Genomic DNA, 12,269 nt, shown 5'->3' with positions numbered 1-12,269 from the left:
GAGAACTCCATCCAGGCCTCCCACAGGGGTGGCGGGGACCCAAGTACTTGAGCCATCACTGCTGCTCTTGCAGAGTGTGCATTAGAAGAAGGAGGATAGTCCCGGTTGGGGCGCCGGATTCTGTCCCGGTTGCCCCTCTTCCAGGCCAGCTCTCTGCTGTGGCCCGGGAGTGCAGTGGAGGATGACCCAAGTGCTTGGGCCCTGCACCCCATGGGAGACCAGGAGAAGCACCTGGCTCCTGGCTTCAGATCAGCGCGGTGCACCGGCTGCGGCGGCCATTGGAGGGTGAACCAACGGCAAAGGAAGACCTTTCTCTCTCTCTCACTGTCCTCTCTGCCTGTCAAAAAAAAAAAAAAAAAAAAAAAAAGAGGATAAAGTTGGAAGCAGAGCTAGAATTCCAATCTATAGGCACTGATAAGGGTCCCAAGCAGAATGTGAACAATTGAGTCCGATGCCCACTCCAAAGAACAGAAGTTTTTAATTTTGATGAAGTTTATTGTCATTTTTCTTTTTATTATTCATATTTTCCCGCGTTTAAGAAACATTTGCCAACATCCAGGGTATTATATTAGCCACACGCTCTACAACAAATTATCCCGCAATTTAACAGCTTAAAACCACAAACATCTGTTTTGTCCATTTCTGTGGATCAAAGATCTGGAAGCAGCCACACTCTGTGCTTCTGGCTTAGGGTCTCTTAAAAGGTTGAGGCTGGCCAACCTGGACTCACCTGAATGCTCTGTTGGGGGAGGAGCTGCTTCCCAGCGCACTCTGGTGGTTGCTGGCAGGATGCAGTCCCTACAGGGCTGTCGGATCTAGGGCATCCATCCCTTCCGGGCTGTTGGCTGGAGGCCTGTCTTGGTTCTTGCTACATGGCTTCTCCACGGGCAGCAGAACAAAAGGTTAGGGGACAGGGAGCAAGATGGGAACCACACTTTTTTTTTTTTAAGTATTTCAATTTTAAAAAATTTAAGTTAAGCTCATTTGTGTCATTTGTGCAGGTGACAATCCCATCACCTCTGACTCACCCCGTTCACTGGGAGGGAGTCACCATGGGGGGAGGCAGGAACACTAGGAGGCAGATTCTCTGGGGGCCATTTTTTGGGCTGCCGTCTACCGTTGGGATATTTTTGACCTCTGTTTTATTAGTCTAATAAGTTTAGCTTTTATGTTTAGGTCTGTGAGTCATTTCAAGTTAGTTTTTGGAATTGAATTGCAGGTCAGGGAAGAGTATCAGAAGATTTCCACATTTTGAGGCTGCACTGTGGCATAGCAGGTTTAACTGCTGCTCGTGACAACAATATCCTTTATTGGAGTGCTGATTGGAGTCCCAGCTGCTCTGCTTTTGATCCAGGTTCCTGCTAACGCACCTGGAAAGTAGCGGATAACAGCCCAAGTACTTGGGCCTGTGCCACCCATGTGGGAGACCCAGATGGACTTCCTGGCTCTTGGATTTGGCCTGACTCAAACCTGGCTGTTGCAGCCATTTGGGGAGTGAACTGGTAGATGGAAAATCAACCTCTCTCTGCATTTCAAATAAATCATTTTTTAAAAAACAATATCCATATTTTATCATAACTTCCAAGAAGAACTTCAATATAATAATAATTACAGCCCTGTCATTTTCATGTTGGTGAAACAAAATAGAAGGGACTTCTTAAGTTTTCACACAATTTAATACCTGCCCAATTTAAAAAAGTCATGTAGATGCTTCTTGGGATGCCCACATCCCATATTGGAGTGCTGAGTTCAAGTCCCGACTCCAGCTTCCTACTAATGTGCACTCTGGGAGCTGGCAGGTGATGGCTCAAGTACTTGAGTCCCTGCCACCCATATGGGAGACCTGAAATGAGTCTGGGCTCCTCATTTTGGCCTGGCCTATGTCCAGCAGTTGTGGGAATTTGAGAAGTGAACCAACAGTGGGAAGATCTCTATTTTTGTATCTCTGTGTCAGTCTTCCTGCCTTTCAATTAAACAAAAATTTATGAAAATGTCAAGTAGCAGTGTATGAATTCCAGATTAGGAGACAAATAGGGTAGATCTTTCATTAGAATAATTCTCTTTTATTTATTTTAACATTTTTCTTTATTCGAGAGGCAGAGAGAGAGAGGGTATGAGTGCTTCCATCTGCTGGTTCACTCCACAGATACCCACAACAGCTCCCAGGTCTCCCAGATTGATGGCAGGGATCTAATTACTTAAGTTATTACCTGGGGCTGGCACTGTGGCATAGTGGGTAAAGCTGCCACCTGCAGTGCTGGCATCCCATATGGGCGCCGGTTCAGGTCCCGGGTGCTCCACTTCCTATCCAGCTCTCTGCTATGGCCTGGGAAAGCAGCAGAGGATGGCCCAAACCCACTTAGGAGACCCGGAAGAAGCTCCTGGCTCCTAGCTCCTGGCTTCAGATTGGCTTAGCTCCGGCCATTGCAGCCAACTGGGAGTCAACCAGCGGATGGAAGACCTCTCTCTCTCTCTCTCTTTCTCTCTCTCTCTCTCTGTCTCGCCCTCTTTCTGTGTAACTCTGACTTTAAAGCAAAATAAATAAATCTTTTAAAAAAATAAGTTAGCACCTGTTGCCTCCCATGGTCCATATTAGCAAGAAGCTGGAGTCCAGGTATCAAACCCAGGCATTCAGATATGGGACTCAGATGTCATAACCCCTAGGCCAAATGCCCATGCCACATTTCTCTTTTAGATGTAAACAGTATCAAAGGAGAAAGGGTAAAGTACATTAAAGAGGCAAATTGGAAATACTCTTTGGTTGTCCTGCCATCCTGGGAGTGGATCCTTTTTGAGGAGTGAGCAGTACCTTTGGGAAAGGTTTCCCTGGCCTGCAGCTCTCCTGGGCCTGTAGGGATGCAGCACACCTGCAGGAGGAAGCCAGCTTTGCTCAGCAGAGTGCAAGACTTGCATCCCCAGGACAGGGGCTGAGTCCTCCTGGTACTCTTTCTCCTCCACTAGTGGCTCAGGTGCAAGGAGAGGGAAGCCGAACCCTTTGCTCCCAGTTCAGTAGGGACCATTTTTGAGTCTTCTGTCATTCTTGCCTCCTGTTCTTTTTTTTTTTTTTAAGATTTATTTATTTATTTGAAAGTCAGAGTTACACAGAGAAAGAAGGAGAGGCAGAGAGAGAGAGGTCTTCCAGCCGCTGGTTCACTCCCCAGTTGGCTGCAATGGCTGGAGCTGTGCCAATCCGGAGCCAGGAGCCAGGAGCTTCTTTCCAGTTTCCCTCCCAGGTGCAGGGGCCCAAGGACTTGGGCCATCTTCCGTTGTTTTCCCAGGCCATAGCAGAGAGCTGGATAGGAAGTGGAGCAGCCAGGACTTGAACCAGTGCCCATATGGGATGCCGGCACGGCAGGCGGCAGTTTAACCTGCTATGCCATAGTGCCGGCCCCGCCTCCTGTTCTTAACCAGTTATTTTTATCTTTCTCTCCTGCTTCTTTCTGGGATCTCACACCTTTATCCACTTCTCTTATATCTGCACTTTTGGATACGAGGATGATAATTCAAGGTTGTTGGCTTTGGTCCCTTGTTTCTGGGTGGCAGAACTCCGCCGTGCTCTTGGAGTGCAGGTGGCTTTGTCTCCTTATTTGAGGACAGCAGGGACCCACGGCTGCCGGCTGCCGTGTGCTACTGTGATTGCATTATGTGCTCCCTACAGGCCCTCTTGCCTTTGTCCCCTGCTAATCAGGTGTAGGTGATTTCCTGTCGGGCTTGGAGCAGTGCAGAATTGAAGCTACAGAAAAGAGTGTGTCTCCAGCAGTGCTTGGAGGAGGCAGCAGGGAAGCCTTTCCCAGAGGAAGCGGTCGGATGAAACTTTGCCGCTGAGCCTTTGGGTACCAGACATGGTAGTGGGGCAGGTCCCCCCCTTTTAAATTTATTTTATTTATTTGAAAGACAGATTTACAGAGAGAGATAGAGACAGAGAGAGAGGTCTTCCATCCGCTGGTTCACTCCCCGGATGGCTGCAACGGCTGGAACTGCACCATCACAGGAGCTTCTTCCAGTTCTTCCACGTGGGTGCAGGGGCCCAAGGGCTTGGGCCATCTTCTACTGCTTTCCCAGGCCATAGCAGAGAGCTGGATTGGAAGTGGAGCAGCTGGGACTTGAACCAGCACCCATGTGGGATGCTGGTGCTTCAGGCCACGACTTTAACACACTGCGCCACAGTGCCGCCCCCCCCGCCTTTTTGTGATGTGTCTGGATTTTGACTCTCGTCTCCTCATTCTCTGTTTCTAGGCTCTTTCTTGCTCTTGCAGAACCCGTAGGTCTTTCCTGAATTTGTAGTCTGAACGTTACACTGCATTTGTATCCAGGAAAGGAAGAGGAAGAGAGAAGAGCCTTGTCTTTCTGGAATACAGCACTGGAGACACGTGAGTCTGATTTGTTCTTTGTTGTCATTGGGTTTTTTTTTTTTTTTTTTACATTTTTTAAAGATTTCTTTATTTGTTATTTGAAAGGCATCATCTTTTTTTAAGATTTTCTGTATTTATTTGAAAGTCAGAGTTGCACAGAAGAGAAAGAGAGGCAGAGAGGGAGAGAGAGAGAGAGGTCTTCCATCCACTGGTTCACTCCCCAGTTGACTGCAATGGCTGGAGCTGTGCAATCCGAAGCCAGGAATCAGGAGCTTCTTCTGGGTCTCCCACGTGGGTGCAGGGGCCCAAGGACTTGGGCCATCTTCTACTGCTTTCCCAGGCCATAGCAGAGAGCTGGATCTGAAGTGGAGTAGTAGGGACTCGAACCAGCACCCATATGGGATGCCGGCACCACAGGCAGTGGCTTTACCCGCTATGCCACAGCGCAGTCCTGAAAGACGTCATTATTTACAGAGAGGGACAGACAGAGAAAGAGATCTTCCATCCTCTGGTTTATTCCCCAGATGACTACAACAGCTGGCCCTGGGCCAGACTGAAGCTAGGAACCAGGAACTCCCATCCGAGTTTCCCACCTGGATGCAGGGGCTCAAGCACTTAGGCCACCTTCCTTGCTCTCCCAGGAGCATTAGCAGGGAGCTGGACAGGAAGTGGAGCAGCCGGGACTCAAACCATCGCCCATATGGGAAGCCGGCATCACAGGTATTAACCCACTACACCACAACACCTTCTGCTGGTGGTTACAGGGTTGTCTATCAACAGTTTATGCTTTACCAGAATTAAAAAAAAATGCTGGCCAGCGCTGCGGCTCAATAGGCTAATCCTCCACCTGCGGCGCCGGCACCCCGGGTTCTAGTCCCGGTCGGGGTGCTGGATTCTCTCCCGGTCGCCCCTCTTCCAGGCCAGCTCTCTGCTGTGGCCCGGGAGTGCAGTGGAGGATGGCCCAAGTCCTTGGGCCCTGCACCCGCATGGGAGACCAGGAGAAGCACCTGGTTCCTGGCTTCAGATCAGCGCGGTGCGCCAGCCGCAGCGCGCCGGCCGGCCGTGGTGGCCGTTGGAGGGTGAACCAATGGAAAAGGAAGACCTTTCTCTCTGTCTCTGTCTCTCTCTCTCTCTCTCTCTCTCTCACTGTCCACTCTGCCTGTTAAAAATTTTTAAAAAAATTTAAAAAATGCTGTAGGCTATATGCACACATAAAATCTCGGATTACCAGGGGGAATAGCTGTTTTTTTAAATCAGCAAATATACCCCGAGCACTTTGTCCAGGGCCCCTGGGCCCAGGTACAGGAAGGCTCTTTGATTCCTGTTCTTCAAAATCTGCTGTGCATTGTTCAGGCTGCCTGAGCAGACTCGCCCCTACCGAGCTCCCAAGGCCCAGCCAGCTCTGTTCTCTCCGCTGCGCTTAACCCTCACAACCTCTGCACTGACTGTTATCTCCTCTTGCACAGATGAAGGTAAGAGGTCATCCCCAGCAAAAAGCAAAGGCAGTTCGGAGCTCTTTAATACCTCTTGTGAGATGGGAGGTATTGATGGGAAAGTTAAGAGAGAGAGTTTGTTGAGGCAAGGAAGTTTTTTCCCACTTATCCGAAAACCAGGCCTCTTGAAGTTGGCCCTGAAGGAACACTTTGGCTTTTGTACTTTGGAGCTAGGACTGAGAAGGGCTTGTCAGCAGTTGGACCAGCTGGGGGCCAGCCAGGGGCCAGCCAGTCAGGAGTGGACAGGACAGGGCCTGGAAGCTTCTGTGTTGGACATCCACTCTTCCACCAGGGTTCCTCCCTGCCTGCCCTCCCCTTTCCTCCCCCGCATCAGCCAGATGTGAGGGATCCAGAGTCCATTTCCAGCAACGATTTTTCTTTGTGTGAAATTCTAATGTACACAAGGAGAAGCAACCAAACTCAGCAGATTTGGTTCCCCTATAGTCGGGAGAGCTTTGAGTCACTCCCGGTGGAGATAATGTGGACGGCGGCAGTCGTGAGTGAGCTAAGTGCAGAGCAGTTTCCAGTGCAGGTTGCGAGAAGCTAAAGGAGGTCGAGGCCAAGCTTGCTGTGCTGCTCAGTGAAGCAGAGAAGGAGCTGAAACCCTGGTAACTCAAGGTAGAAGACACAACTGCTGGCACGAGCATTTCAGCGACAGAGTTAAAGCCACATAATCCAGGGAGGAAAGGATCGCCCTTCCAGGTCGACGCAGTGGAAGATTTGTCTCAAGTGTTCTCTTTTCCCTGTCTTTAGGACCACATTGCAACCCAGGAGCAACTGTCAATAACTCCAGGTTTTTCTTTCTTTTAAAAATTGGGGCCAGCATTGTGGCATAGTGAGTTAAGCCGGTGCCTGCAACACTGCTGGCATCCCTTATGGGCACCAGTTTGACTCCCAGCTGCTCCACTTCTGGTCCAGCTCCCTGTTAATGTACCTGGGAGAGCAGCAGAAGATGGGCCAAGTATTTGGGCCTGTGCACCCACGTGGAAGACCTGGAAGAAGCTCCTGGCTTCTGGCTTTGGCCTGGCTGAGCCCTGGCCATTGCAGCTATTTGGGGAGTAAAGCAGTGGATGGAAGATTTCTCTCTATCTCTGTGTCCCTTCCTTTCTGTTACTCTGCCTTTCAAATAAATAATTTAAAAAATTTATTTATTTATTGTAAAGGCAGAGTGACAGAGAGAGAGGCAGAGAGACAGAGAAAGATCTTCCATCCATTGATTCACTCCCTAAATGGCTGCAACTGCTGTGGTTGGGCCAGGCCAAAGTCAGAAACCCAGAACTCCATCTGGGTTTCCCACATGGGTGGCAAGGGCCCAAATATGTAGGCCATCGTCTGCTGCCTTCCCAGGTGCATTTGCAAGGAGCCGGATCAGAAGCAGAGTTGCTAGGATATGAACCAGCACTTCCATGGAGGATGCCTGTGTTGCAAGTGGTAGCTTAATCTGCTACACCGCAATGCTGGCCCCTCCTTTTAGCACTTCTTACATCATTTTTCTGTACCTGGCTTCCTCCCCACTCACCTGTGGCTCATTCTCCGTGCGCAGTGCAATTGCACTGCGTTAAGCACTGTTTCGCCGCTGCTGGGCTGCCTGTCTCCTAGACTCTCACAGTGAGTCCTCCTGGCCTTGTGATATGAATGAAGGGATCCCTGCGTTAACAGAGTCAAATTCCCAGTTTCTGAGCCACACAAGAGAGTAGCTGTGGAGCTCCCTGGAGTTCTATGGCTCAGTGGCAACTGGATGGTTAATGAAATCTGTATCTATCTGCTGGTCTCCCGTGGGAGGCACAGACTTTCTTCTCCCACTCTTCCTGACTCGTCACCCATCGTGTGTAGCCAGCTAGCAGAACCTTGGCCTGAATTCCTGATGAAAATCTTTGACAAGGGGTTCTTACCAATGCTTAACCTTGATCAGTTCTGCTTAATCTATGCACCTCTTCTATATTGCCTCTGTGTGCTTAAAATCCAAGTTGTACTTCTTTTTAAAGATTTATTTTATTTATTTGAAAGGCAGAGTTACAGAGAGAGAGAGAGAGAGAGAGAGAGAGTTTTCTTTCATCCTCTGGTTCACTCCCCAAACAGTCATAATGGCTGGGACTGGGCCAGGTTAAAGCCAGAAGCCATGAGCTCCATCTGGGTCTCCCACATGGGTGTAGGGACCCAAGCATTTGGACTGTCCTCCAGCGCTTTCCCAGGCACACTAGCAGGGAGCTGGATCGGAAGTAGAGCAGCCAGGACTCGAAGAAGAGCGGCACCCGTGTGGGATGCTGGTGTTACAGGTGGTGGCTTTACCTGCTACGCCACAGCGCTGGCCCCAAGTTTTGTTTTTTGCCCACACTTAGTTAGCTCTGTGATCTTAGGTAAAGCTATAGAGGTATAACTTCCTTATCTCTAGTAGTAATAAGCCTGTGAAATGGACATGTTAATTTTATTTCTGCAGAAACGCATGGGGTCAGACTCAGATTATAAAATCTTCCAACTTTAGAAGATAAAACACTGATTCTGTCTCATGGTAAAGTCATTTTTGCTAGCTAAGGATTTTTATTTATTTAAAGACTTATTTATTTGAAAGACAGACTAACAGAGAGAGAGAGAAAGAAAGTGAGAGAGAGAGAAGGGGCTGGTGCTGTGGTGTAGTGAGTAAAGCTGCCATCTGCAGTGCAGGCATCCCATATGGGGGCCAGTTAGAGTCCTGGCTGCTCCACTTCCGATCCAGCTCTGTGCTATGGCCTAGGAAAGCAGTAGAAGATGGCCCAAGTCCTTGGTCCTCTGCACCTGTGTGGGAGACCCAGAAGAAGCTCCTGGCTTCAGATCGGTGCAGCTCCAGCTGTTGTGACCAACTGGTGAGTGAACCAGCATATGGAAGACATCTTTCTCTGTCTCTACCTCTTTCTCTGCCTCTCCTCTCTCTCTGTGTAACTCTGATTCTCAAGTAAAATAAATAAATCTTAAAAAAAAAGAAATAAACAGAGAGAAATATATAGAAATCTTCCATCCACTGATTCACTCCTCAGATGACCCCAACAGTCAGGACTGGGCCAGGCTGAAGCCAGGAGCCTGGAACTTGATCTGGGTTTCCTATGGGTGTGGTGGGAACCCAAGTAGGTGAGCCATCACCTGCTGCCTCCCAGGGTGCACGTTAGCAAGAAGCGTGGTGGGAAGTGGGGAGCCAGTTCTCAAACCAGGCACTCCTATATGGGATGCTGCCGGCACTCCTCAGTGCCATTTGTAACTGCTGCACTGCCATGGTTAAGGTTTGTAACTCTAGGCTATGAGCATATTAAGTTGGAAGAATATATATAAATTTCCCCATGACATGAGGAATGTATGATTCTAGCCAGAGGGAACAGCAAATGCAAAGGTATAGAGGAATAAAAAAAAGTGACAGAATTTAAGGTAAAGTTTCTCATATTCTTTGAGCATAAGTTTGTGTGCATCTGTTTGTTGGCAGAGAGGAGCAATGGGGACCAGGTTTGGTAAAATAAATGGAAGCCAAATCGTGAATGAATTGGGTAACAGAGACATTATGTGAATTTGTATACTATTGATACAGGATGGGTTAGCAAAGACATCATCACAAGGTCTGAGAAGATAGTCTTCACAGGGACTGACGCTCTGGCATAGTGGGTAAAGCTGCTGCCTGCAGTGCCAGCATCTTATGTGGGTGCTGGTTCGAGTCCTGGCTGCTGCACTTCCGATTCAACTCTTTGTTATAGCCTGGGAAAGCAGCAGAAGATGGCCCAAGTCCTTGGGCCCCTGCACCCGTGTGGGAAAATTGGAAGAAGCTCCTGGCTCCTGGCTTTGGCTCAGCCCAGCTCTGACCATTGTGGCCATTTGGGGAGTGAACCAGCAGATGGAGGACCTTTCTCTCTCTCTGTCCCTGTCCCTCTGTAATTCTGCCTTTCAAATAAATTAATTAAAAAAAAAAGAATGAAATCCTATCTTTAAAAAAAAATTCAGGCCGGCACCATGGCTCACTAGGCTAATCATCCACCTGCGGTGCTGGCACCCCGGGTTCTAGTCCTGGTTGCCCCTCTTCCAGTCCAGCTATTTGCTGTGGCCCAGGAAGGCAGTGGAGGATGGCCCAAGTGCTTGGGCCCTGCACCTGCATGGGAGACCAGGAGGAAGCACCTGGCTCCTGCCTTCAGATCGGCGCAGCACTGGCCGTGGTGGCCATTTGGGGGGTGAATCAACGGAAGGAAGACCTTTCTCTCTGTCTCTCTCTCACTGTCTAACTCAGCCTGTCAAAAAAAAAAAAAAATTAAAAAAAAAAAACAACTCTTCACCTGGCTTGATTCTAAGTAGTTGGTGATTACTCACCAGTCAGACCTGTCAGGCAAGTACAGTAATACACTTGTAATGCAAATGACTCTGTTAAAAATAGTTTTTACCTTTCAGAAATAAAAAACAAATATTTTTTGAATGAAATGATATGCTTTGCTTAGAGATAATGAGGGAAGGTGAGAGTGCATGGGGCAGTTGATGAAGCTAGGATGATTCTGATTATTAAAGCCTAATGATGAGCCGGCGCCGTGGCTCAATAGGCTAATCCTCCACCTTGCGGCACCGGCACACCGGGTTCTAGTCCCGGTTGGGGCGCCGGATTCTGTCCCGGTTGCCCCTCTTCCAGGCCAGCTCTCTGCTGTGGCCCGGGAGTGCAGTGGAGGATGGCCCAGGTGCTTGGGCCCTGCACCCCATGGGAGACCAGGAAAAGCACCTGGATCCTGGCTCCTGCCATCGGATCAACGCGGTGCGCCGGCTGCAGCGGCGGCCATTGGAGGGTGAACCAACGGCAAAGGAAGACCTTTCTCTCTGTCTCTCTCTCTCTCACTGTCCACTCTGCCTGTCAAAAATTAAAAAAAAAAAAAAAAAAAAAAAAAAAAAGCCTACTGATGAATGGGGGGAGTCATTCTATGTCTTTTGTATGTGTTTGAAATTTTCCATGATAAAAAGTGAAAAAAAAAAGTTTAGTGTGGATGTCTAACTGTGCTGGTCATAATTTATCACTTTGTTTATTCTTCAGCCCTCAGAAATTAAGTGAGCATCCACTCTAAAGAGGCCCTAGGATCAGGATCCCAAAGTGGAAATGAGAGGCCTATAAATAAGTTCAAGAAGGGTGGAACTATTAGTTTTTTTTTGTTTGTTTGTTTGTTTGTTTGTTTTGACAGGCAGAGTTAGCGTGAGAGAGAGACAGAAAGAAAGGTCTTCCTTTTTTCTGTTGGTTCAACCCTCAAGTGGTCACTGTGGCCGGTGCGTTGCAGCCGGCCCGCTGCGCTGATCTGAGGCCAGGAGCCAGGTGCTTCCTCCTGGTCTCCCATGGGGTGCAGGGCTCAAGCACTTGGGCCATCCTCCATGCCTTCCTGGGCCACAGCAGAGAGCTGGACTGGAAGAGGGGCAACCAGGACAGAATCCGGCGCCCCAACCGGGACTAGAACCCGGGGTGCCGGCGCCGCAGGCGGAGGATTAGCCTAGTGAGCTGCGGCGCCGGCCTAGGGGTTTCATATGGTAAAGTTCTGGGGGAGATTGTCCCTAGCTGAGGGTAATCAGGGAAGATGTTAAGGTGAAGAAGTGGAGTGGGCATTTGGTGCAGTGGTTAAAACACCACTTGAGGGGCTGACATTGTGGTGTGGCAGGTTAAGCTGCCACCTGCAATGCCAGCATCCCATATGGGTGCTGGTTCGAGTCCTGGCCGTTCCATTTCCTATCCAGCTCCCTGCTAACGTGCCTGGGAAAGCAGCACAAGATGGCCCAAGTGCTTGGGCCCCTGCACTCACATGGGAGACCTGGATGGAGCTCCCAGCTCCTGGCTTCAGCCTGGCCCAGCCACAGCTGTTGCAGCCATTTGGGGAGTGAGCCAGAGCAGATGGAAGATCTCTCTGTCTCTCCCTCTCTCTCTACAACTCTGCCTTTCAAATAAATGAAATCTTAAAAAAAAAAAAAAAAAAAAAAGGTGCCACTTGGGACATCCACATCCTATAGATTTAAGTCTTGGCTCTACTTCTGATTTGAGCTTCCTGCTTATTGCACCCTGGGAAGCAGCAGGTGATGACCAAGTGGTTGGGTCCCTGCTTACCCATGAGTGAGACTGGATAGAATTCTTGGCTCTTGGCTTTGGCCTCTGAACCTTGGCTGTTGGGGAGTGAACCAACAGATGGGAGATCTCTGTCTCTCTACCAAATAAATGAAATAAGTACATAAGGTGAAGACGATATCGGAGCTTTATTTACTCATTTAATTTGACAAATATTTTTGAGCCCTGATGTATGCCCAGCACTGTTCTCAGCTCAGAGTTTAGCAGTGAACAAGTCAGATAAATATCCCTGTTATTAAGAAACTTACATCCTTAGCGATGCTAGACAAACAAAAGACATGCATCTTATTGTATGTTAGATAATAGATGTTCCTGAGAAAAGAAAGTGTGAGGGAG

General features: G+C 48.9%; 1 protein-coding gene across 4 annotated transcripts in view; it reads left to right on the top strand.

The window, feature by feature from the left end:
- The window catches only part of PSPH (phosphoserine phosphatase), a 67,184-nt gene that overhangs the window by 41,488 nt on the left and 13,427 nt on the right, over nucleotides 1-12,269 (top strand). For 3 of the 4 annotated variants that reach the window (XM_008249662.5, XM_008249660.4, XM_051836346.2), the window contains exon 2: nucleotides 4,237-4,370. Coding sequence is in view for 1 of the 4 variants with exons in the window: in XM_051836345.3 (XP_051692305.2) it covers nucleotides 5,053-5,072 (20 nt within the window). In the remaining 3 variants the exon portion in view is untranslated. Of the gene's footprint in view, nucleotides 1-4,236; nucleotides 4,371-4,876; nucleotides 5,073-12,269 lie in introns of those variants that run through there. The other variant, XM_051836345.3, reaches the window with a different exon arrangement.

This window comes from Oryctolagus cuniculus, chromosome 19 (genome assembly GCF_051225735.1).
Source record: "Oryctolagus cuniculus isolate XC-2025 breed Fujian yellow rabbit chromosome 19, ASM5122573v1, whole genome shotgun sequence".
Taxonomy (NCBI): Eukaryota; Metazoa; Chordata; class Mammalia; order Lagomorpha; family Leporidae; genus Oryctolagus; species Oryctolagus cuniculus.
Note: the sequence above shows the minus strand (reverse complement) of the source record. Positions and strands in the feature narration are given on the sequence as shown.